This window comes from Onychomys torridus, chromosome 14 (assembly GCF_903995425.1).
Source record: "Onychomys torridus chromosome 14, mOncTor1.1, whole genome shotgun sequence".
NCBI classification, from domain to species: domain Eukaryota; kingdom Metazoa; phylum Chordata; class Mammalia; order Rodentia; family Cricetidae; genus Onychomys; species Onychomys torridus.
The window spans coordinates 67,409,011-67,435,600 of NC_050456.1; the positions used below are offsets into that span (position 1 = coordinate 67,409,011).

General features: G+C 48.4%; 1 protein-coding gene across 3 annotated transcripts in view; it reads right to left on the minus strand.

Moving 5' to 3' along the window:
- Window positions 1-1,733: 1,733 nt before the first annotated feature.
- Nrde2 (NRDE-2, necessary for RNA interference, domain containing) overlaps window positions 1,734-26,590 on the minus strand; it is a 40,331-nt gene continuing 15,474 nt past the window's right edge. For 2 of the 3 annotated variants that reach the window (XM_036206196.1, XM_036206195.1), the window contains exons 5-14: window positions 23,841-24,291; window positions 21,755-22,160; window positions 19,594-19,727; window positions 17,502-17,622; window positions 14,447-14,622; window positions 12,231-12,617; window positions 10,403-11,328; window positions 9,301-9,439; window positions 2,458-2,529; window positions 1,734-2,038 (exon numbers count right to left, since the gene is read on the minus strand). In XM_036206196.1, the coding sequence (XP_036062089.1) occupies window positions 1,913-2,038; window positions 2,458-2,529; window positions 9,301-9,439; window positions 10,403-11,328; window positions 12,231-12,617; window positions 14,447-14,622; window positions 17,502-17,622; window positions 19,594-19,727; window positions 21,755-22,160; window positions 23,841-24,291 (2,938 nt within the window). In that variant the 3' untranslated portion in view covers window positions 1,734-1,912. Of the gene's footprint in view, window positions 2,039-2,457; window positions 2,530-9,300; window positions 9,440-10,402; window positions 11,329-12,230; window positions 12,618-14,446; window positions 14,623-17,501; window positions 17,623-19,593; window positions 19,728-21,754; window positions 22,161-23,840; window positions 24,292-26,590 lie in introns of those variants that run through there. The other variant, XM_036206197.1, reaches the window with a different exon arrangement.

The following is a 26,590-nucleotide window of genomic DNA, read 5'->3' on the forward strand; positions in this document are numbered from 1 at the left end:
TGTTGCTGTGATGGACACTATGACCAAAACCAACTAGGGGTGAGGGCTAGCGTTCACTTCATCTCACGGCTTACAGTCCCTCACGATGGGAAGTCAGGACAGGAACCTGAGAAAGGAACTGAAGCAGAAAGGAACTGGAGGAATGCTACTTCCTAGCTTGTTCCGTCTGCTTTCTTATACACCCCAGGACCACTTGCCTAGGGATGGCACCACTCATAGTGGGCTGGGCCCTCCCACATAAATCGTTTACTAAGAAAATGCCAACAGACTTGCCTGTAGTCCAATCTAATTCTCAGTTGAAGTTCTGTCTTCCCAAATGACTCTAGCTTGTCAGGTTGACAAAAGTAGTCAGCATAAGCAACACTTAGACAGCTGCTCTGAGGCTGCACGCCCACAGCTCCGCAGCAGACAGGAGGGTCCTGCACTAGGGAAGCTTATTGGCAACCACAGGGGCCCCCTTCATGTGTCCAAAGCCAGTGCCTCAGACAGAGCCATGGAGCCAGTGGTCTTTGCATAATAAAGGCTAAGTTAATGTGGCTGTTCTTTCAGGAGACCAGTTTGCTCTGTGGACTGCAGGACTCCGTAATGGACAGTACATGTTGTTCTGAAGAGGCTGAGGATCCCTAAAAGAAGTCAGTGAAGGATCTTATCCCAGTGGTGCCTGCCTTTGTTCTGGGTTCAGAAACTGCAGCACTTGTTTTGGTTTTTGAGACAGGGTTTTGCCATGTAGCTTTGGTTCCTGTCCTGGAACTAACTTTGTAAACCAGGCTGGCCTCGAACTCACAGAGATCCACCTGCCTCTGCCTCCCGAGTGCTGGGATTAAAGGCGTGTGCCACCACCGCCCGGCTGTATTTCCTTTCTAAATAGATGATTCCTCAGAGCCACAAGGCGGCAGGTGGCCTGTGAGAAGGCGGCATACTCCTTTTTTTGTTGCCACCAAGATTTAGTTTAAAGAGTACACATTATCTCAGTTCACAGGTCAAGAGACCACTCAGAAAGCTAGAACCTGGGTATCCATTGCCCTCATTCTGGAAGCTCAAGAGGGAATCCAGTTTCCTTGAGGTCCGGGTTGGCAGAATTCAGCTCCTTGTAGCTGCAGGGCCCAGGTCAAGGTCAGCACATGCTGTCAATTGAGGACCTTTCGCAGCTTGTAGAGGCCACGCCCATCCATCTTCCTGTGTCTGTTCCTTTCTACTTTCCAAGAGTCTCGTGACCAGGCTGGGCCTACTCAGATAACCCAGGACAGCCTGCCCACTTTTTAAAATTGTTTTGTTTTAGACAAGGTGTGTGTAGCCAGACCAGGCTGGTCTCAAACTCAGAGGTCCCCTGCCTCTCTTTGCCTTCTGAGTGCCAGGATTAAAGGCCTGCACCAACACGCCCACCCTGGCTTACCCTCCATAGGTTATGCACAGGTTCCAGGTTTAGGGTATGGTGCCCTGCCCAGGGGTTTCCACAGTACTGAGCACATGGGCACCTGAATTCTGATGGAGGATAGATTCTGAGCAGTGCCATGCAGACCCAAAGGTCCCTGTGGGTGCTGCTGATCACCAGAGCAAGCAGGAAACGTTTAGATAACCAGGTGGAAGATAAAGAACAATGTATCTGTTTACCAGCCCAGGGAAAGAGGAGGTCTCCATGGCAAGTAGCCAGACCTGTGACAGGATCGTGGACACATGCAGTGTGACAGGCCAGTGCTGACTAAGCGGGTTGAGAGAAGGAATAGGAAGCTGCACACAACCACAAAAGGTTTATCTCTGGCATGGCTCCATCTGTACATGCAGTTGGTCACATATATAATATGTAAACAGTCCAAACCCCACCCAGACAGTCAAGAAAGCCCTTGCACAGCTGTGGCTCTCCTGGGCCCCTTGCCCTCCCTGTTCAGCAGACCAGCACAGCCCCAGGGGTACGCTAGTCCTCCAGCAGTAGGTCCAGCTCCTCCAGGGGCAGGCGTACACGAAGCTCCTTCTCAGTCATCACGTCCAGGATCTCCTGCAGCTCGTCTGGGAAGTACTCCATGGCATCCATGTACAGCACCTAGCAGCGGAGAAAGACAACACTGGCCGTGAGCACAGAGCAAGATCACGGAGGGTCCCAGTGAGTCCCATCACTCAACCGCCTGCAGAGACTTGCCTAGCTCCGGCAGCTCTGCATGTCCAGGGGAAACAGCAAATGGCTGTAAACAGTAAATACAGAGTGAAGCGCTCACTCTGACGTGGCCGGCAGGGTCAGCAATCTAGTTCACCCTGTTTGGTTTCCCAACACCTCTTCATCTGGGTAGGACATGGGCATCTGGGCATTGCAGGAGAATGTTGGGAAAGCGCTAACCCCATGGAGCATCATCTCAGGACAGGGTCACTAGGACACGGCTTTGGCAGAGCCACACCCTGACACTGATGAGCAGAGGCGGCTGGAAGGCCCATGGGAAGCTGAAGACGGCAGTGTTTAAAGCTTACCTTTGCCCAGGGACAACTCTGGAGTGCCTTGTAGAACACACCTTTGCTTCTTTCCTTGTTCCCTAAGGAAACCTGAGTAGGAAGAGATCGTCGTTAGGTGAGCCAGGGAGGCTAAGGCTACAATGCACACAGTCTGCGCCTGCCCTCAGATACCAGAAGCTGGCCTGTGTCAACCGACACCATCTTGACAACCTGTGGGATGGTTCCCAGGTGCCAGAGAATGTTCTTGGGCCACTGCTGAGTTGGGTCGTTCAACACTTGATTTCTGAAGCCTTGAATCTCCTCTTTCCCTACTGTCTAGGTGTTAGTGACAGTGCTCGGGATGAGACATGTCCATGAGGTGAGGCTGATGACTTTGTACGCATGGGAAAGGATCTGCCATTTTGTGAAAATTATCCTCAGAGACCAAATGACGAGGACCCCTGGGTACTAGTTACATCATTTCTCTGGAAGGCCTTAGAAGACAAGCATGGCTGCACATCCACATGGGGGGCAGGCAGGAGGCGAACAACTCCTAAACCAGCCTGGACTAGGTAAAAAGACTGTCTAAAACTGACTAAATAGTAAAGACTCAAAGGCTAATTTGCCCATAGCTTATTAAAAGTTTCTGTCAAAGCCTAGACGTCATTCTGCCTTAGAGGTAGCCTGATGTTGGCCCTCTACAGCTCCCACCTAGGCAGCTCTGTGAGATCTCCTGGAACTGGAGGGCCTCTTGCAGGCCAGGCAAGAGCCCTACCACTGCCCCACTACTGTATTAATATTACAGGCTACCTATGATCCAAAACACTACACAAATGTTTCTGGAGTGAGTGAGTGAGTGAGTGTGTGTGTGTGTGTGTGTGTGTGTGTGTGTGTGTGTGTGTCTAAGATGTTCGGGTCAGATGTGAGCCGCCTGCTGGATATTCTAGAAATGGAACCCAGGTCCTCTGGAAGAGCAGCAAGTGCCCTTAACCACTAAGCCATTTCTTCAGCCTCTGCAACCCTTTCTCTTTTTTTCAAGTTTGATTCCCATGGTCACAGGAAGACTGTGACTCCCATGGTCATATGTGTGGCTCAGAAGACTCCTGCTCTGAGGATGAGCCTCTGAATTTATCCCCAAAGAGCTAATGTGCTCTCCTTCCTTCCCAAGTCAACACGCTTCAATGTCCTCTCGTAAGTACTGACGAAATGGAAGAGGAAAACTATGTCACATTACTGCACTTCTCAGCCATGTACAGCTAACCCTGGACCCCAGTAAGCCCAGGCACAAGGAGACTACCCTCATGTAAGAACTGCTCTCTGGCATGTCCTTCCAAAGTCACCACAGGAAGCTGCCTTCCTATATCAGGTGTGGAAGGACCCAAAGCCAGGTGAGAGCCTAGAGGTGACTGCGTTCCCTCCATGATGTCACAGTCTAAGGCACGGCCTTGAGTACACCTGCCCCTCTTAGAGCAGTTTCTCCTGGAAGCCACCTGCCTCTTCCGACCCTACCTTCTTCATGTCCACTGAGTCCTTGCACATCTCTGTCAGGACTGAAACAGGCTAGGGCCACTCCCTCCTTCCCCGAGTTCCCTGTTACCCCTGGTATTGTGACTAGGAAAGCATGTCCTATCAGGCAGACCCAGAACATCTCAGAGCACTAACGGCCTTTGTGCAAAACCAAAGGAAGTACAGCTAGCAGAGAAGGGAACCGCTACAAAAAGCCAAGTCCTTGACTAGTGAGCACAGTCATGTGCTAGGTGTTCACTAAAGGAAGGGCTAACAACTGTACATGTGGACATTTAGCCGCTCAAAAGCATCTTTGAAGATGGAAGAGCCCTTCTCAGAAACAGCCATCAAATGAATAAGAAACTGTGTCTCCAAGGCTCTGGGAGGTCAGGAACCCAGCTTTCAGAATGATCTGCCACCAGATGCAGCTGGCCTGTCTCGTCACACCAGCCTTTTTGTGCTTCTCCCTTGCAGCTACCTGTTCTCAGTTGGCTTCAGATCAGCAGTTCTCTAAGTCCCACGGCTGACTGTGGGACCAGTCTCCTCCTAGGACAGCCACAGAGAGCAGCTCTGATGCTTCATGGTAACAATGCTTGCCTGGGTTACTGGTTAGGGACTTGTAGGCCATCTTTGATAAGGCCGTGGCTCTTCACGTGTCTTGTTAGTGTGACCTTGGACATCAGGAGGTTGAAAACACTCCAGCCCTCAGGCCACACTTCCCCATTTTGAGAACGGTATCCCAGGGAGAACTGTGAGGTCTGACTGCACGCGTGCAGACAATGCATGGCCCTTCCCATGCAGCTTGTTCCCATTTCTTTACCACATGAATATCCCCAGTCCCCATTCTAAGGAGGCAGATTTGAGGTGTGCGTCTCCCTTTTCCTTGCTCAGCCGGCTTGTCAGTGGGCAATTTCTCTTTAGAAAAACTATAGATGGGAAAAATAAATGGCCCTGGCTTGGTCACACTATCCCTGTCTCTGAATATCTGATCCCTCCTGCTCCAGAGGCTTCACCTTCTACCCCAGGAACCAAGATTCACAGGCACCATGTGATGCATGATGCACACAGTTAGTTAGCCCTGAGCCAGGCACACGTTCTTCTCTCCAAAGGCGGGCGGCAGCTACCACCAGGCCTGTCACTGTCCATTTCTAGACACCAACTAGGGTTTAAGAATCACCTGCTTGGGCATCTCCGTTACCAACTGATGTGTGCCACCTTCTGATGGGGACACAACATCTCAGAAAATTAAGACAATTTATAAAAACTGACATCACCCTCCCCAAATGAAAACCTCACCTCTCTCTAGCACTTCCTGTGTGACTTCCTGAGGTGACACAGAGGGTCAGGAGGGGCTCGTCCTTCACACTAGGAGGAAGGCTGAGCAGAGTCTTCCTCTCCCACCAGCCCTGAAAATGAAAGCCTTTCTAAATGGCCTAAGATCTGTGAGCAGAGATGAACAGCACACTACATGGAAGGTAAAGATCTAACGGGGACAACCCCGAAAGGCCACAGCTCCTCTTACACGGTGAGGCTTCCTGCACTGTGCACAGCGGGTCACATAACGGCTGACTGGCTTATCTCCTTAGATGTCCTTGCTACTGAGAAGGAACACAATCCGAGTCCTGGGGGAAACTGTCACTTTCTCAACACCGCCACCAGCTTGGCTCAGAGTAACAGCTGAATCGTCCCCTCAAACTCAGTCTGCCCAAGTGCAACCTAAGGACTAAGTCTCAAACTTGCTGTTTGTCTGACCCTTTCTTCCTACAGCCAACCCACAGCAAGCTTTACCGTCCTCAGTATTTCTGCAGGGAAAAGTAAGCATGCTAGCATGTCTGCACACGTGCAGAGACCACGGTACACAAGAGGTAAGCGCTCCCAGTGGCCTTTCCCATCCTCCCCAGACACTTGTTGACCACACCCTGTAACTGAGCTTTGTTTTTTTTTTTAACTGTGATTAATTAACAAAGTGCTAGGAGCCCACCCAGCTGCCTCAGGAGCTGCCAGCCAGTCACTGCTCTAATCCGTCCTGGTGTTAACACAACCGCATCAAAGACACGCGTCCTTCCAGGTCCAGACTTCTCAAGTCAACAGCAGTTTTTTGCACACAACCCAAGCAAACCTGGCTCACTGCGGGCTCAGAGAAGGTCTGTCATCTGACCTTCCCTGGGTGCATCTGGACACTTGGGCCGTGAAGCTGGAGAATACACAAGTATCCGTCCACTCGAAAGCTCTTTCCTCTCCTTGGGAAGACTGAGGGGGACGGGGAAGTCGGGCAGGGGTCTGACGAAAGCCAGGTTTTGCTGCTGCCTGCGCCAGGCTGCTGGGCAGTCCAATCAGGATGTGCCACAAACACCATTTCGGCACAGAACCCTCTTCGGCCATAGACTTGGGCTTCTGGCTCTAGAGACTGACTGGAAGAACCGGGGACACAGTCAGCTGGTAAAGTGCTTGTGCTGGAGCACGATTCCCAGAACATACGTGAAAAACAAGCAAGACACGGACTTGTTAACCCAACACTGGGGAGGCAGAGATGGGGATCGGGGCTCTCAGGCACCCAGCCTAGCCTATTTGGCAAATTCAAAGCCATGTGAAAGAGCCTATTTCAATTAAATATAGGGGGTGGGGGAGTGAATAGCACCTGAGGAATGGAGCCGCCCAAGGCTGACATTTGGCCTCCTCACACAACACACATGAACACACATGAACACACACACCATTGGAACACATCTAGACACAAAAGAATGACTGTGAAGTTCAGGTACAGACCCTGGTGATGACTGACACAACTCTGCACCCAAGAATGTGCCAGTTTTCTCCGCATGCACCAAGCTGTCCTGGGTACCATGGCCCCAGCTCCCTCAGGCCTTCAGTCCAGGGCTAATGAACAGATAGTTCAGGAAAGGCACTCACATGACTTTTTTTTTTTTTTTTTTTTTTTGGTGGAGCTAAGGATCGAACCCAGGGCCTTGTGCTTGCTAGGCAAGCACTCTACCACTGAGCTAAATCCCCAACCCCACCCACGTGACTTCTAAGAGCTAGGCCAGAGTATATTCCTCCCCCTCTCTCTAATGTGCTGGGGACTGAACCCAGGGCCTGTGCATGCTGGAACTGACCTCCAGGTCCCAATCACAAGTTCACTGTCTTGACTGAACCTTGCCTTTTAATAACAAGGTTAATAAAGACCAGGAGATTGTGTGTGTAGAAAGGCAAGAATGTCAGCTTCTTTGAAATGGAAGGTCCTGGACATTTTCCAAGCTGCAATTTTTAAAAATTCAGAGAAACCAACAGCTCAATAATTACTTGTGAATTCCATTCTTCCAGATATCTTGAAGCAGAGGACACCACTCAATCAGGTTCACATAAAGATTAACAATGCCAAATCGACGAGTTCCAGGACAGGCACCAAAACTACACAAAGGCAGAGGCAGCAGAGAGACCCAGAGGAGGCTGAGAGGAGACAGAGAGGAGGCAGAGAGGAGGCAGAGAGGCAGAGAGGCAGAGGCAGAGGCCGTCGTAATAAAGACCGGAAGCTGAGCTTTTATCCGCTGAAGAGTTGGTCAGAACATGGAGATTAAGAGCTTGGAGCAGGGACGCCTTTAATCCTAGCACTTAGGGAAGGAGCCTTTCCGTGGGATGCAACCAGAACGGATCCAAACATCTGCCCGAGGCCGACCCAGGCCACAGCTGCCAATCCGGAAACCCAACAACTTGGAGATGCTGGTGAGATTGCCCTACTGATCAACCTGCTCAGCTGAGCTCCATTCGGGAGAGGTTTCAGAAGCCTGCAGTCTGCAGTCTGAGCAAACAAGATCAGCCGAGGTGTTGACAAGCGAACAAAAACGCGACCTGAGAATGTAAGAGAAGGCGCCGCCCAGCCACCGAACCAGAATCATTAGCCCACCCTACACCACTGGGAACAGGTAAGGCCCCATCTCCGGTCCCGCAGATCAGGTCTCTAGCCCCTAGGACTCAGCCATTGGAGCCCCATGGACCAGACAGCTAACTTTCCCTGCTCCTTCACCAAAAAACCAGCCCTTGTGAACCCAACAACCACTGGAGCCATAAGCCCACCCTGCACCAATTGGGAACAACTGCTCCCTGAGAAACAGAGGCCACCAACACCAATTCGACCAAGAAGTCCCAGGGGACCAAGACTATCAATTCGAACAAGAGAGGCACCTTCAGACACAGACACTGCCTGCACCGAGCAGAGGAAGAGATGAGTAGACGCCAGTGCACAAACACAGGCAACAACATAAAGACCTATATGACACCATCAGAACCTAGTGATTCTACATCTGCAAGACCTGAACATACCAACGCAGAAGAAGCAGAAGAAATCAACCCTAAAAATGACTTTAAGAAGTTGATAGAGGCCCTTAAAGAGGAAATGAAAAACTCCCTTAAAAAGGAAATAAAAAATTCCCTTAAAAAAAATGAAAGAAAAAACAAGATATTGGAAGAAATCAAAGAAAGCCAAGAAAAAGTAATCAACAGGTGAAGGAAATCATTCAGGATTTGAAAATTGAAATTGAGACAATAAAGAAGGCACAAACTGAGGGAATAATGGAAATAGAATCCTGACTAAATGAACAGGAACTTCAGAAGCAAGCATAACCAACGGAATGCAAAAGATGGAACAGAGAATCTCAGACAATGAAGACACAATAGAGAAAACAGATTCATCAGTCAAAGAAAACACTAAAGACAAAAAAGTCCTAACACAAAACGTCCAAGAAATTTGGGACACCATGAAAAGACCAAACCTAAGAATAATAGGGATAGAAGAAGGAGAATACCAACTCAAAGTCACAGAAAATATATTCAACAAAATCACAGAAGAAAACTTTCCTAACCTAGAGAAAGAAATATCTATGAAGATACAAGAAGTTTACAGAACACCAAATAGGCTAGGTCAAAAACAAAAGTCCCCTCGCCACATAATAATCAAAACACTAAACATACAGAACAAAGAAAAAATATTTAAGAGCCGCAAAGGAAAAAGACCAAGTAACATATAAAGGCAGAACCATAAAAATAACACCTGACTTCTCAATGGAAACTCTGAAAACCAGAAGGTCCTAGACAGAAGTTATGCAGACACTAAGAGACCAACCCAGACTATTATACCCAGCAAAACTCTCAATCACCACAGACGGAGTAGACAAAATCTTCCATGATAAAACCAGATTTAAACAATACCTATCCACAAATCCAGCCCTCCAGAAAGCACTAGAACAATGCCAAATCGAGGGCTGAAAATAAGGCTCTCCTTCCCAGGTGGTGGCTACTGACAGCTGCAGGTTTTTCTACTTATAAATTTAGACACAGGGCTTCAACAAAACAAAAACAGAGAGTCAAGAAATATTTTCTTACCAAAAAATTCAAGTACATCCTCCACAGTAGGGGGCACTGGCTGCCCTTGTCGCTCCGAATTGCATTTTCAAACAGAGCCCTGATCCGATGCGTCAGGCCGGTCTCTGGGATGGTGGCATGGACCTCTCTACCACCTACTCTGCAAGGAAAGAACTCAGGTCATTCCAAGATCAGTTCTGTCCCCAAGATCACGGAGGAAGACATACTTCAGCAATGACCAAGGTCGGCAGCACCTCTATCAGTTTCTCGGGAAGCACTGTCCCCCAGGGGTGAGCATGCTAACAGCCTGTGCCGGTGAGACTGGAGCAAAGGCACTGGCCAGGGCTGTGTTTCTGCACTATGCTGAGCCTGCCCAGGAAGCCTACACAAGCCCACCCTGTGATCAGAATGCAAAGTCCTGCCTGGGGAGAGAAAAGGTCTTTCCATTTAGACTCAGGTGGAGTGAATAAACTATCAATGGAAGAAACAAAAACCAAGTGAAAGGAAGTGTCATTAAAAGCAATCCCATGTAGATGACCGACGTGAAGCAGCAGCAAATATTCCAGAAGGAACAAGGACTCCTGAGCTCAGGGTTCCAGGATGACCATTTAGCTATGTCAAAAGAAGGCACTGGAGCATGACGCCATTCTTGATGAATGCTCCCAGAAGCTCACAACTACTGTGTACAACCTTCAGCCAAGCACCTGCTGCCCTGGACCTGAGAGGGAAGCCCCAGGAGGTCAGCTCTTCCATGATTTCCACTTGACAGAAGAGGAAACTGTCCAAGAGATGAAGTGCTTGCCCAAAGTCACCCAGGTGACAAGTGGCAGAGCGGGCACTTGAATCAGAGCTGACCTCTAGAGTCCGTGCTTGACAGCACAATGTTCTCATTATATCTCAGATACACCAGAAATAAAGGGCAGGTCCACACCTGGCACAGGAAGACAGTCACCAATGGTTCTAATGAGGATGGAGTATCTTACTCACTTTTCAGTCTGTTAGCAGAAGCATCTAGAGCAGTGCAGCAGCTGTGGCAGAGCCTGAGACCTGGCAAGGGGCTGAGTACACAATAACCATCCCATAAAGGTCTGTGAGACCCATGCATGAGACCGCCAGTAATTACCTCTGGACAGAGTCCACCAGCCTCTTCCTCATCTTCTCAGCTTCAATTGCAAACAGCCAAGGCTCCAAGTGTTTGGCAGACCTGGTGGCGACGTTGAAGAATCTCCTGGTCTTGTTAGCACTGTGGGACTTATTCTGAATCTGTACATATGCCCTCCAGAGAACCTGATTGCCTGGATAGAGCTTGAGAGCCTCTGAGAGCGTCTCTCGGAGAGGAGCCAGAGGGTACACACTAATGTTCATGTGGAATCGTAGCAGACTTGTCTGCATCAGGGTAACAGCTTCGAGAACACTGCTCAAACTCTGAGAGCTGGCGCTGTCCTCCGGCCCAGGACCTTCTGGGAGAACAGAGCCCTTCAGCTTGGCAAACACCTGTCCATATATCTGCACAGCAGCATCAATCCCTACAGTCAAATACTGGAAAAGCATGAAGCATTTCACCAAGCTACCCAGGCAGTCCAAGGACTCTGCGGTAGCCGGGTCGGAGGCACAAGTCTGTCCCAGACAGTCCCGCAGAGCGTGTTCATAAGCCTTTCGAGCTTTCAGAACCTGAGTGGCCATGACCTGCGCGGTGTAGGGCCCATAGGGACTGCTCTCGGTCAGTCTCGTTAACACATGGACAGCCCGGCCTGTGGTGGCTCCTCTGGAGTCAGGCGACAGTTCCATCTCCAGCTCGGCATAAAGCAGACTGAGTTCACAGAGTTCACGGTCCTTCAGCTCACTGCTGCCTGCCATGCTGAGTGCTGTATCAAACACTTTTCTGGCATCCTCTATGTTGCCAAGCAACCACTCCAGGTGTGCATACTGCTTCCAGAGGCAAAAGTTGTTGCGGTTTTCTGGCTCTTTAAGGAGATTCTTGGCTAGTTTTTTACAGTTCTTTCCCTGCGACTTTAATCGCTTCTTTTTAGTGTGTAGACACCAAATGACCTACAGCAAAAAGAAAAGAACAGTGCTGGGTCCCCGAGCACTCCTTGTCCTGCAGCCTGGGGAGGCACTGGCGAGGCAGCAGTCCACACCTCCTCTGTCAGATCTGGCTGGCACCAGCCCCGAGCTGGCAATGAAATCGGGGTTTACGTGGCCATGGGTGCCAGCCTGAACAGACCAGGCCCAACCCAACAAGCAGGCCCACCCCTCTCCAAAGGCTCATCTCCAGAGATGGGCCACATTTCTCTTTTGTCCAAAGGCAAGAGCTCACTGAGGGTGGAAAATGATCAGCTACACTGTGAGCCCATGTCTCTCTTCCATGTTTCTAATGACTCAATCATCCAGTCAAGGACACTTTTCAAAGACACAATTCCCATACAACCTGCTGTGTGTAAGCTGCAGATAGTTTGAGGACTTACATATTAAAAAACACAAGACATGAAGTAGGGGCGAGAGTTCCACAGAGTTGGGTGGGGGAACTCTGTAGCTATGATCCAAATACACTGTATTTGTGTATGAAATTATCAAAGGATATGTATGTTTTAGAAACGAACTGAGAGCACATTATCCGTAAGAGTTGGTATTAATACTGGCCAGCAGAGGGCAGAGCAGAGTCTGGGCCAGCTATTAGGGTAAGCAGCTTATTTTCCTGTCCTAAGAAGCCCCAGATCCTCTAACCCTGCTTAGGCCGACGCTGGCTCTTAGCACTAAGTGCCTGGATAATCGCAGACAACAGACAGCTCTGGCCACTAAGCACTGGCCTGTCTCCTGCTGCTCCTTCACATCCGAGGCGCCTGCAAGAGTCACTAAAGGAGGAAGTTCTGTGAGTGGTACTCGGGTGCTTCTGGAACCCCTGTGATCCCGTGAGACACTGACATGAAATGAGGGAGGAGGCAGCTAGTTACCTTGGCAACCTCATACCGCAGCCAGGAGAGGCAGAGCTGAGACTTGTGCTTGCCTGAGAACAGAGGCAGCACGAGGTGGAAGACGTTGCGGACAAACTCCTCGCCCTCTCGGCTGTGACCTTTGGTCCAGCGAGGACAGCCCAACTGCTCCATGTAGCCAACGCAGCTAACGCCCGAAAACGAAGGGTTGAAGTAGGTCAAGGGCTTTTCCTCATAAAGTTCACTGTCAAAGATGCTGCTCTCGTCCATGGCCAGGTAAAGGCAGGAGGCTGGAGGCCGGAAGCCGGAAGGCACGCCCAAGAACTGCAGAAAGGCCTCAATGAGCTGGAACTGAAGGTCCGGGCTGGAAAGTCTGATCAGAGATTGTCCAATATCATCAAACAGCACCTGCCAGCAAGACGAGACGCAGCCAGTGAGACACCAGAGCTGTCACAGTTGCACGGCTCTTCACACAGAGGCACTAACCCAGCATTAGTCAAAGCAAAGTAAGTTTTAATCGACAGCAGTTAGGTCGTCTACAAAACACAAAGAATCAAGAGGCTCCCCAGGCAACACGAGCGACTGGACCCCAGGCAGCGTGAGGAGCTGAGGAACAGAGCTGCAGTCTGGATGGGCCACTGAGAACTTGTGCACACCGTGGGAAAAAGGGAAAGACCAATAGGCCGAAGCCAACAGCTTCCAAAGCAACCTGCTGGACTCACAGAAGATCTTGACTCCGGAAGCAAACAACTCCAGCTCCACTGGCAGCTAACAATTACAGAGAGCTCTGACTTCAGGGTGGGAGGCACACTATTTGTAGTTTCTTTCTAGAAAGTTTGCTTCAAAAAATGAGAGCTGCCCCAAAGACAGATACGCAGGTACACCAGGGTAAGCAGGAGACAGCAGAAGCAATGGCTGTGTGACAAGCCATGGAGCCCGGCGCTAGCTCTAAGTGTTCACGGTGACTTCCTACATCACTTCGAAAGCCACAGCCAAGGACACAACCCTGTCTCAGGCGCTTTCACACTGACTGGCTTCTTTGCCACTTGGTAGAGGAAGTCAGGTACAAGCACTGTAACACTGGACTGCCCAGGATTCAATGAACTGAACCAGCAACTCATCAGAAAGCTTTTCTCCCTAGGGCTTCGACAGAGAAAATGCAAAATGACAAGAAGCTCAGTCTGCTCTGGAAATCGGCTGACTATGAACTCCAGGAAATCCCCAAGGACCAAAACAAGGACCCTCGCTTTAAACATTCGGCAGCTCAAGTGGCAAAGGGGCCTGAGGGCTCCCAGGCTCTCAGCTCCCCGCTCCAGGCCTGCCGAGGTTTCACCAGAGGCTGCTTCTTCTGGTCCACCCTGACTCTCTGGGTCCTAACTCCATCCTTGTACCACCACCTCAAATGCCGCCAGCACTGAGGTCTGCATGCTCCAGCATCAGCTATCTCTTCTGCATCCACTAGTTCTCACTACCTGAGCACTAGCCAGAGGACAGCCTGTAGACACAGGGGACCAGCAGTGAGCAAGAGCAACCCACCCCCTCAAGGCAACTCACTTGCAAGGAGGGTCACAAGAGCCTCATACACATTGCATCATAAGCCAAACAATGAGCTGGCGGCATCTTGTAAAAACTGGATCAATTCCAGACTTCAAAACAGCACTTCTTAGCCAGGCGTGGTGGCACATCCCTGTAAGCCTAGCACTCTGGAGTCTAAAGGCAGGAGGATCATGAATTCAAGACCAGCTTGGACTACAGACCTCAACAGAACATAACAATAAACAAACAAGCAAACAAAATAGCACATCTTCCTTTATTTAAAATCTCCAGAAATGCCAGCCCCTACCAGAGCATCAAACACCAGATCATTTCTTGACATAAGTGAAGTATTAGCTCTAACTCCTTCCCCATCCACCGAGGGAAAGCACATGCCCTGGAGGCTGGAGAGATGGCTCAGTGGTTCAAAACCATGAGATCAGCGTTCAGGTCTTCAACATCTACTTAACAAGACACGCCTAAAACCCCAGATCCCAGAAGGGCGGAGACACAAAGATCACTAGGATTTGATGGCTTCCAGCCTAGCCTAGAAATTCAAGAACCCTGGGTTCAGGGAGAGACCCTGTCTCAAAGGAATAGGTGGAGAATAAGAAGAAAGGATGCCTTCTTCTGGCTACCATGCACAAATAAATGGGGTGGGGGTGGGGGGCTGAACGCTTTCTGCTGTAGTGAAGGGTACATGCCTGTCTCTCGGGGTCCTCACAGTCTTCCTCCGTTTGCTTCTTGGTCTTATCTGGGCGCCAGGGCCGCCAGTGCCTCTGGTCTCGAGAACGTTCAACAGCAAGCCAGATCTGCCACTTGGGCAGAGTCTTATCTTTTATCTCCTGGTCATCCTCTTCTGGCTCCTCCTCATCCTCATCTAGATAAGAAGGAAACATCTAGTTCACTGAAGCAGGAAATACACCCACCATCACCACCGGTCTTCTGTGACAGCTACACTGGGCATGTGGCACACAGATCTACCACGATGCCTCCCTGGCTCAAGGACTCAGGGAGAGTCCCAGAAAAAACAAGTAGATAAAGGATGGAATAGTGATGTTTTCAATGCTTTCACAGAAAAAAACAACTGAGAATGGATTCTAGAACATCACTGCCCAACAGAACTTCCTGAGATGACAAAACACTATCTGTGCCAATGCTGCCACCACCTACATGTGACTCACTGAATTCTTAATCCCATGTCATTTTAATGCACTTTAAGAATAGCTAGCTAGAGGTAATTATTTTGAACAAATGGAATTTAATGACTGCACTGGTTAACCCATCTGATGCTTAGCCAATGGCTTTATATTTTTCATTATGATTTATCACTATAGTTTGATTCAAAAACTAAGTTTAGAGTGTCCAACAATGTATTTCACTTTGTTTCCTAAGTCTGAACATGTACTATCAGTTGCCTGCAAAGCCCAGTACTTTTAGGGCTTAGGAAAATGGAGTGACCACATCCAGAAAGAGTTTGGCTCCTTCTTCTAAACTAACAGGCTCCTACCACAACTGCAGAAAGGTGAAAATTGAGGTCCACGTGCCCACACACAAATGCAAGCAAATAAGACCTCTGTACCTGGGTTCAAGGAAGCCCTACTCACCACAGCCAAAATCAATGGCCCCGATTTCTTAGGGGAAGGACACAAACTGTGGCTTATCTACATCAGACTCATGCTCAGCAAACGAACAAGCCCCAGGGACTTGAGCTAAACAAAGTCCCCTCTGGACAGAGAAAACAAGTGACAATACGGATATGGAGAACTGGACCTGGTGGTAAAAACCTAAAATGGTGCTAGAAGACAAGACAGCAGCTAAAGAATTAAAAGGCTGTCACATGACTGGGCAATTCCACTTGTGAATGTATACCTTAAAGGACTGGAAGTGGAGTCAGGCATGGTACACGCGTGTTCACAGCAGCTCCACTAAGAAGCACCAAAGATGTGCCCAAGCATCCATCCAAAGAAGAATGGATAAGCAAAATGCACACACACACACACACACAGGGGATTATAACAGAAACTTAAAATGAAAGGAAATTCTGGCATATGCTATAACCCAGATAACTCCCAAACACACTACAAGCAGAAGAAGAAGCCAGCTACACAGGGACACATATGTGACTCCTCTTTCGGGAGGTTCTTGAAGTCAGCAACTGATACTCACTGTAGAACTGTAGCTGCCAGGGGAGGAGAGGACTTGGGGAAGGGATGATGATAACCAAGACTAATTCAGCTGGAAAACAGTGAAGAGCTCTAGAGATCCGCCGGAACAGCTATGTACCGTGTAAATACACTTAACACCCTGAACTGCATTTTTAAGAACTGTTACCATGGTAAATCTTATATTTTACTTTGCAACTCTGTTTTTTTTTTTTTTTTTTTTCAAGTTGTATGGCAGCTGGGGAGATAGCTCGGTGGGTGAAGTGCTCACTGCATGTGATCACCAGCACTCAGGATAGCAGTGTGCACCCGTAACCCCATCGATGGGGTCGGGGGAAGAAGGAGGAGGCAGGAAAGCCTGGGGCTTGCTGGACAGCAAGTCCAGACAAAGTGGGATGCTGTAGATCCAGTGGCAAACGGTCTCTTAAAATAAGGTGAGAAGCAACAGAGGACCTCCACACATGAGCATGCCTAAGCCAGCACCACCCATACACACCTACACACACACATACATGTAACACACACGCACGCACACACAAGTAATGATTCCATTTGTAATATGTATCAGAACAGATCCATGTGTTGAGTAGCTATGGGTAAGGACGATGCAGCTAAAAAACAGTGGCACAATAAACAAAGCCCTGAGTGTCGAAATAGTTCTGTGTCATGACTGAGAGAGACTGCACAAAGCTAACCAAGTGACGAAACTGCCTGGGAGACACACACAAACACATACACATACACACACACATAAGCGCACACACATAAAGCACACAGACACACAGACATACACCACACATGTATACACACATATACATGAATATGTGTGCACAGACACACATACACACATCTACACACACGTGCACACACACAGAAATGCAGACTGGTAAAATCTGAGTGCCCTCTGGACACAGGGGCACACTCTCTGTTTTTCAGTTTCATGCACACCTACAAGTACTTCAGAACTAAGAATCAAAGAAAGTCCTAAGAATTTAAGTGAAAAACGAGGTCCCCAATGTGTGTCATTTTGCCCAGCTCTACCCGGCTTCTGATTAAACACCTTCTTCTCCACTGAGCCCCGCCCCATTCCTGTTACTGAAACTGAGGCCAGGAGACTGGGAGCCAGCGGTCCCCTTGGATTCCTCCTGGCCGGCTCTTTAGAAGGATAACCCTAGGAAGCACTTTGGTGTCAGACGGAATGACAACTATGCACGCGGTAGTTACTACTGTTTTTTAAGGTTCCTAAAGAGGCAAGAATTTGTTAGTCTGAACACTACAAAAAGACTTCCTTAAATCTACACCCAGAAGAGTAGGAAGTAGGGGGCTAACAACACTCTAGCTACTTCAAGAGCAGCCTGGAAAAGGAAGCACTCTGAGCATCTGGAAGCCTCCAGCCCTCAGATGCTCAGAGTGCTGCATGCTGGGAATGGGAGCTGGGTGCTCCAGCAGTCCACGGGGTCTGGTTAAGTCCTTCTGACATTCTGATGCTTGTACAGTGCTCTTAAGCCGCCACGGTTAAGCAGCTTCTACAGAGAAACGATCATGAAGGGGAAACCTGACCCCAGAAGAGAAAGCATGCCCTGGAAGCACTCACCTGGGTTGACAAGCACCCAGCCGCCACGCTCCTGCTGGTGCATCCATGCCCGCCAGCCTCGGGCTCCCTTCTCCCCAACACGGGGCTCTCCGCTGTCCCAGAAGGGTTCAAAGAACTCCACCTGTTCAAGTTTAAATAACAGAAGTTAGGCCAACCTAACAACAAGCGAGACTCCTGAGTCATCAGGCCAAATAAGCACAGGTGGCTATCTGAGGAGCACAGGATCCCTAAAACATCGTACATCCAATGTTTAGAGTCAGTCCATATGCACAGCAAAGCAGAGAAAGGAGTTATTTCAGCAGGCAGTCTCTGAGATGGGCCCCATTACTCCACCCTTAGTATATGGCTCTACAGTGTGGGCTGGACTCAGTGACTTCTAAGATCAGGTTATGAAAGGCTGGTCCAGGTCCAGTGACAAGGGTCTGCAGTGAGTAGGAAAGCGTTTCCCAGTTCTGACCCCGCCAGTGCAGACTAACCACTGCAGGCTCTTCTCGCCCTTAATCCTCTCATCTAGCTCAGCACACAGTAGAACTCAATATATATATGCCTTAGGCACAGATGTGTGGAGGGAGGTACCTGCGGCACAAAGCCATCTGCATTTGAAGGCCGGGCCCTGCCGTCCTTTAGACATGAGATCTGAAGTGTGTAAAGCACCATACAGGCAGGCAGGCAGGCATCCCCAGGAACAGAATGAATGAACACTGAACAGGAACTCATCCTGTTCCTGATCCTGGTATCGACTAGCAACAGCACGTTAGGCAGCCAAAAATCTACTCTACTGAAAACTTTCTCCAGGAACCTTTGGAGGACAAGCAAGTTTCTGGGGAGCACATTATAGACTGACAGCTGCAGGACATCCCTTGTGGGGAACAACCCCTATGAGGGTCACAGGGCAGAGAGTGTGCTGACACCAGCCTTGGATAGCAAATGAGTGTCAATCACCCTCAAGAAATGGGCTGGAAAGACTACAGACTGGCTTTTGAAACAGTGATATTAAAAACAAAACAAAAACTCAATGCCTATTAAGTGTAAAGGCCTGGGTTCAATTTCTAGTACAGCCAGAACGAAAGAAAGAAACCATGTACGCAAGCAAAAGCTGGTATTTCAAGAGTATGATGTGTGTTTATAACAAGGCTTGTTTATCCACTGGCACAGACTAGTGTCACAGGCTCTCCCTGTTCAGTCTTACACTAGCACATTTACGGTGGCAGCATCTCCCACTAGAGGGGCAATGGACAGCTCTAGCTGAGATGCATGCAGATGCTTAGGGAACTCAACATCTCCAGGCATGGCTGGGGGCTTGAACACAGCAGAGCAGGGGTCCTTGAAACCCTGCCATCATGAGCAGAAACTGTTCTCATCCCAGATCAGGAGCCTCAGCAGAGGGGAGGGCAGGAGGATTCGGGGCCTCACCATAGCACCCAGAGCACTTCTGAAGCACAGCACAGAATTAAAACATCACAGCACATTTTTAAATTGCTTTGTATAAAGGCTAATTAACAATTAGTTGTACTAGCATTAACAGGTGTAATTCTTTAACCCAACTTTGTCTAAGGTAGCATCATGATAAAAAATGGTCTGCACTGGCAGTTCACGTGAGACCTTCTCAAAAAATCTTCCCAGGGCTCACCTTGAGTCCAGATGTTCTCACCACCTGCCCACAGCCCCTTTCCCAAAGCAGAGAGCGGACAGAGAGAAGTGGCTGTTTTTCATAGCCGCAGAGCTCTTACGCTGAGTTACGTTCCACATGGAGTGAACACTGGAAATGTCTGGTCACCCCTCTGTGATGAGCACTGCTGAGCACACGCCCACGTGGAACTTCGTTCACAGTTCAGGTAGAGGTTTTAAGGCAAGGAAGAGGTAGCAACACAACCCAGACGAGACAGAGAAAGCGACACGCGGCTCGGGGTGGCGTAACTGTGGCGGCAAGGCTGCACTCGAACGGGTGGTAAGGGAGGAGGCGAGCCTCTCCATGGACTTTGTATCTGGGGGAAAGGGTCCCCATTAATCGAGCCTGCACATCCCACTGCTGTTGTGGAGGAACTCTCCTTGGTCACTGCAGGATTTCTGGGAGAGACAGAGTGTGCCCTACCTGTCCTTTAGTAGGCAGCTCCTTCACGCTGTCAGGCTTGAAGAAGGTGAAGTCAACCATGGCCTGGAACAAAGAGATGACCTTCTCGGCGTGGCCAGCCTGCCGCAGGAAGTGGCACTGCTGAAGAAACAGGGCTGCACACAGGAGCAACAGGGAGAGAGAGAGAAAACGCCATTTCTCAAAATGCAACTCAACGCCGCCATTGTCTTTGGTGTCCTGACTGCAAAGGACTAACAGGCTGGACAGTCAGCGCAACAGTTAAGAGCACTTGCTGCTCTCCCAGGGGACCTGAGTTCAGTTCCTGGCACCCATGTTAGATGACTACCACTTCGAGGGGATCTAGCACCCTATGCTGGGTTCCTCAGGTACATGTTTACATGTGCATATACACACAGACACACACATAGATAAAAATAAACCTGAAAATTCTATTTTTGTTGTTGTTGTTGTTGTTGTTTTTTGGATTTTGAGAGAGGGTTTCTCTGTGTAACCCCTGCTGTCCTTGGACTCATTCCATAGACATGCTGGCCCCAAACTCAAGAGATCCTCTTGCCTCTGCCTCTCTAGTGCTGGGACGAAAGGTGTGCACCACTATGCCCAGCTTAAAATCTTTTTAAATAAACAAAGAAAGGGACTAATAACATACTATAATCAAAGTGTAGCTTTTCTATTTTTTGTATAAAACTACACAGAATACAAATATTAACAATAAACCATATATATATATTTTTTTATATAAAATTCTAAAATAAGCTAAAAGGCAGGCCTGAATGTTAGCTCTCCAGTACTCAAAGCTCACTGTTGCAAGAGAAATAGCAAAGAGCTGAACTCAGTCCATCACTAGATGGCATTATTCACCATTCATTCACCATATGTTCAGCCAAGAGTGAACAGCCCACAGTGCCACATTTGAAACATTCAGATCATCTAAATGGTGAGTTAATTCCACTTACTAAGTAGCTTTAAGCTATATAAGCATATCATGAATAATATCAAATGAGACACTTTCAAAAGGAAAGTCCCTTATTTAGTCTTGGTGTTAGGGATTAAACTTAGGGTATCATGGATGCATGGAACTGAACCTTTTAGCCCCAAATACAAGACTCTCTGTCAGTGTGGAAAATGCTTATTATTTTTAGAGCAATCAACACATCCGTGTCTCTAGATGTTAATGATAATTCCTTTTTAAAATATAATTTATTTATTTTTATTTCATGCACATTGAATATATGTCTGTGTGAGGGTGTCAGATCACCTGAAAGTGGAGTTACAGGCAATTAGGAGCTTGCCATTGGGTGCTGGGAACTGAACTCCGGTTCTCTGGAAGACCAGCAAGTGCTCTAAACGGCTGAGCCATCTCTCCAGGCCCCTAATTAATTCTTAATAACAAAGGGCTTAATGAAATAAATGCTTGTCATATGCAGGTACATCATACGTTATCTCACTTCATGGTCACAATGGTCTCGTAAAGCAAGTGTTAGCCTACTGTTCCTGACAAGGTTCAGAAATGTGCACACTGTTCCAGATCAGAATCCGCACACTGTCACAGTAAAGGGTAAACCCAGAACCCAAGCTGAAGAATGAGGCTCCACCTGCTACATAAGATGCTGCCTGCTGTACCTCACAACTGCCAAGATCACTGAGGGACACACCAAAAATATTAACATTTAATTCCAGTCACCCACTTGTATGTAGTAAGTACTCATGTACCTCACTGCCAGACACCCGATAACTGGGGGTCTCAACGGGAAAGACCTCTGACAGCCAAAGCAATTAAGACTGGAATAAGTTTACTTGGTGAATAAACAGAAAAGGTGTCCAGTCATCTTTTTCTAACTCTGTTAGTTCTAACATGCTACCCACCCACCTACCCTGTGAGCCGACAGACATCCCTACCCACCCACCCTATGAGCTGGACAGACTCTAGCCCCTACCTAACCATGTTCCCTGTGAGATGGACAGGATGTAGCACCCTACCTACCCACCCACCCAGTGAGCTGGATGGGCTCTAGCATCTACCTACCCACTCTGTGATAATTAGGCAGAGTGGTAATGCTTGAAATAAAAAATCTGCTCTGATAATTCAGACCTTTCTAAAATAAGCATAAAGCCAAACAAAAACAAAGCCCTCCCACACAAGCACTTCTGTTTATCTCCTTACCAAACATGGCCTCCTCAGTGCCTGGCAGGGCAGGGTGGGATAAGATGCTACCGTCCTTAACAGCAGACAAGGTACTCAAGCACTTGCCGTACAGACTGTGGAGTTTGGACACAGAAAATGTGCCAAACTGACTCTGGCAGAAGGAGAGGTACCGCTGCCACAGGCCTGTGTTGTTGGGATGCAGAAAGAGGAGCCTCTGCCACTCCTTGGCCAGCGCACTGGGCTCCCAGAACTCCGAGCACAGCTGCAGCTTGGCAAGCTTCAGGTCCACGCTGCTTGGGTTGCTCTCAATGGCCCGCTCCAGCACGGCCAGCTTCTTCTCCAGGAGGAGCTTCAGGGACTTCCGGTGCTTCTCCTGCTCTCCTTCCTCGAGGGCATACAGGCCAGGGCCCCTCATGACCTCGTCCTCAACAACAAGAACAACAGCTTACTAATGCAAACTATATGCATGTGCTCCTCAGTTCTCAGTGCTCGGCTAGCATGACTCCCAGTGGGCTTCCGGCTTTCAAATTGGGCTACTTGTAAGATTTTATTGATAAACCTCTTACAACAATTCCTTTTAGTAAACACAGTTCTTTGGGTGCCTGTGACACCTGGTGTATTCTGCCTTTACATCTAGACAGAACTGTCTGTCCTTTTCATTCTGGGTTTTAATAGTCACTTACTGAGTTCGAGGCCAGCCTGGTCTACAGAGCAAGATCCAGGACAGGCATCAAAAGGTACACAGAGAAACCCTGTCTCAAAAAAATTAAAAAAAAAAAAAAGTCACTTATTACTATGTTGTGTGTGTGTGTGTGTGTGTGTGTGTGTGTGTGTGTGTTATTATGTATATAGGCACACATGCCTGTGTATAACTGTTGACCAGAAGAGGGCGTCAGCTCTCCTCCTCTATCACACTGTCTTATTCCTGAGGCAGGATCTCACCAGCAAATTTCTTTTCTCTGCAGATAGACAGACAGACACATATACACAGAACACACACACACACCCCTTAGAAATGAGTCAGAGGTGTACACAGATGTCTTGCTTGTTATATGGGTACTTAGATCTGAATTCTGGTCCTCATGTTTATGCAGGTAGTGCTCTTAACCACTGACCCGTCTATATGGTTCTTAACACAGATTTATACATCAATAACTAGCACAGTGCATGAACAGGGCAAAACCAATCCTACCAATCAAACAGCCACAATCTAACTACTCAAAAATGAAACTAATGACCAAGACGCAGCTGCGTGTACTCTGCACTTCAGGGATGCCTTGTCCTCAGCCACTTCTCTCAAAACTGCACTCCTGAGCTGAGATCCCAATCAGTGCTTATCTAGCAGGTGAGGCCCTAGGTTCTATCCCAGCATCAACCCTACAGCCACTCACCCCTCATTCATCCCCAACCCCTCCAACCACAGTCCCACACCCTAGCCCCTACTAAAAACAGAAACATTCTATTCAAGTTTTACTCCGTTCCCAGATAACCACACAGCATTCCTACTCTATGTATGTATGTAGGTAGGTAGGTAGTAGGTATGTGTATACACTATGCATGTACTTCTCAGAGGGTTGGGCTTCCTCACTGGACTTTGAGCAAGCTCAGGTCAAAGGCTACAACCAGCAAGAAACCAGGCCCAGGCTTTTTCAGAGCAGTTCAAAGTGCTACAGGACAAGAACAAGTGTAGTGGTGCACACCTATAATCCCAACTACTTTGGAGGCAGAGGCAGGAAGATGGCAAGTTCAAGGCCAGCCCTGGCAACTTAGACCTTAGCTCAAAATGAAACAAAGAAGAGCTTGGGAGATCAGTGGTAGAATACTTGCATATGCAAGATCCTGTGTTCAATCCCTGGTACCACCAGATGGATGGATGGATGGATGGATGGATGGATGGATGGATGGATGGATGGATGGATGGATGGATGGATGGACGGACGAACAGATGGATGATTGGATGGATGGATGGATGGATGGATGGATGGATGGATGGATGGATGGATGATTGGATGGATGGATGGATGGATGGATGGATGGATGGATGCTACAGAGTAAAATCAAAATTGCCATTTCAAAGTAAGAGAAGCAGGCCAGTGACACTTACCTGGAAAGCCACAAATGCCATCCACAGCTGAGTGTCCCGAGGAGTCTCCCGCACTTTTCTGTTAAACTCCTCCACTTTGGCCTTGAGAACAGCACTCTCCCTGTCCTGCTGTGAGTCTGGCTGCTTTGATTCTTGCTCTGGTGGACCCTGTCCTTGTAACCACTGTGTAGTTGACTGATCATAAATCCCCAGAGGATTCAGCCATGTTGCAACAGGAGCAGCCACATCAGCGGAGTCCTTCACGGGGATAAACGTGACTGGCTCAGAGGAGGGGGGCTCAGTGTTACTACACACAGCAATCCCCTCAGTGCGCATTAATCCCACACTCTTCTTGGTAAAATAGCGCTCCAGGTGCTTGTGTGAATGCTTCTTAGCTGCAGGAGCCCCTTCCCAAGATATGCACTGTTTCTTAGGATTAATGCCCAGGCAGGAGTCTCCTTTCCTCTTGTACCTGATTAGAAAGAGAACAAGCAGCTAAGACAAAATGTGTGTCCCGTTCCTTGTGTACAACTGAACGTCCTGAGACCTAATTCTTCTTATGCATTCACCTTGAATAGACTAAGAGCCCCAAGGGATCAGCATCAGCCTTACTCTGCCTGGCTTGACTTTTCCCTGGTCTTCAACCCGCTGGTAACACCTCTATGGATTTAATAAGACTGTGCCTTCTAGATCTTACGACTATGTATTTCTCTGAAGCTTTGTGAGGGTCTGTCACACACATTATAGCACTTGCTCATCACAGCCTTATGTGACAGGTAAGGCTGAGAGTGTCATCCCCTTTCACACCACTCTTAATGGCACCAGGAACCCAGAGCACTTGTCTGCCAGGCACTCGGTCCCCATTCCCAATGCTGCGCTATACCCTGCTGCTTCAGAGGGCAGCATGAGGTCTAAGATTCTTTCTTTTTAATGAGTCAAAGGAAATTGTATTTGGTTCTTTTCTACTAAAAGGAAAAGAGGTTCCTGGGCTCTGAAGTGTTTTACAGAACATTCAGGCAGAGACTAACAAAAACTGTGTACAACTGTCATCAAATGACCCAACTAAAACCAGGGCAAGAGACTGGACCAGCACTCACACAAGGAGACACAGAGCCGAAAAGGGCATGGAATACTCAGTACCAGTAGCCTTCCAGGAAATGCCCAAATAAAACCAGGCTGGGGCAGACCCCACACCCCAGGGAACTGAAGCTGTCAAGATGTACAGCACAGACGTGGTTAGCAGTACTCCGATCGGCTGCTGGTGGGAATGCTCATGTTGGGAAAGGTGTGGCAGCACCTTCAAAATCTAAACACACACACACACCCTGTGACCTGGCAATTCGATTCCGAGGTATTTGCCCAAGAGAAAACAAACCATACGTCTACACTAAGACTTGTACTCAGATATTCTCAGCAGCTAGACTGGAAAGAGTCCAGGTGGCCATCAACAGAAGAACTCTTAACAAACAGCAGTAACGCCATAAAATGGAATAAATAATACATGAGACAAACTTCTGACAAATGCCATACGCTGAGTTTCAGAAACACCACACTGAGTGAAAAAAGCCAGGCACAGGGGAGTGCACGCTGTGTGATTCTACTTACAACACTCTAGGTAGACAAGACTAACAGGATGGGAATCATGACAGAAGCAAATGCTGGACCCATGGGGTGTGAGCTACCTGGAGAGGAACATGGAGAAATGTGTGGGTGTCACAGGGGTCATGGTTATACGGGTGCAGGTGTTCATCAACATGCAGGGCTAGAGATTAACTGCACGCAAATGTGAAACCAGAGAAAACCCCTAAAAACTAGTGAATTCTAGTTACTAATATGCACACTTAGGAGACAGTGTACTGGCTGTGGCTCGTTTTGAAATGTATCAAAACTTCAGAAGGGCTGATGGACAGATGGGAAGGAAGCAAGCATGAGGGGTATCAGAGGCAGAATGTTGGAGGAGTACATGAGTACAAAATTCTTCCAGCCTTTGCTATGTATGTGAAATCCTGCAAAATAAAATGTCATGTGGAGAGAAAAGGATAGGGAGAGATGCCACACCTGTCGGCTCCAGGACAGCCAGGCAAGCCGGGCTCTCCCGCCTCCTTGCTTCCTCCACTGTCCAGATGCCTTCTCTGTTTGCCTTGTACCTCTGTCACTGCTCCAGTGCTGGGAATCCCAATTCAGGGAAATGTTTTCTCAAACGCAAAAGTTCTCCTAAACGCTGCATGGCCTGAACACTGTGACAGCATCAAGAGTAGTGACATGAGCAGATTGAAAACCCCAGTGTGATAATGCACAGAAGAAGGGTTGCAGAAAGGAGGAAGTACCATGGGATTGCAGGCAGAGCAACATTAGTAGCAGAGCTAGAATCTCTTGGCCATAGGCAGCCATGATGAGGCCGTGAAATGAGAGGAATTAGGAGATAAAGAACATCCTGGCTATCGGCGGCCATGATGGGAACAGACTCTTCAGTTCCAAAGGACAAATTAATGGGGGGCGGGGGGTGCTGGAGAGATGGCTCAGCGGTTAAGAGCACTGCTCTTCCAGAGGACATGACCCACATGGTAGCTCACAGTCATCTTTAACTCCAGTCCCAGAGGATCTGACATTTTGGCCTCCATGGGCACTGCACACACACGGTGCACAGACATACATGGAGGCAAAACACCCATCCATATAAAATAAAACTAGAAATAAATAACAAGGGTATCTACTAGAGCAAAGTAAATGAAGATGGGAGGGGACACAAAGTCCCACTATTTTCAGATACC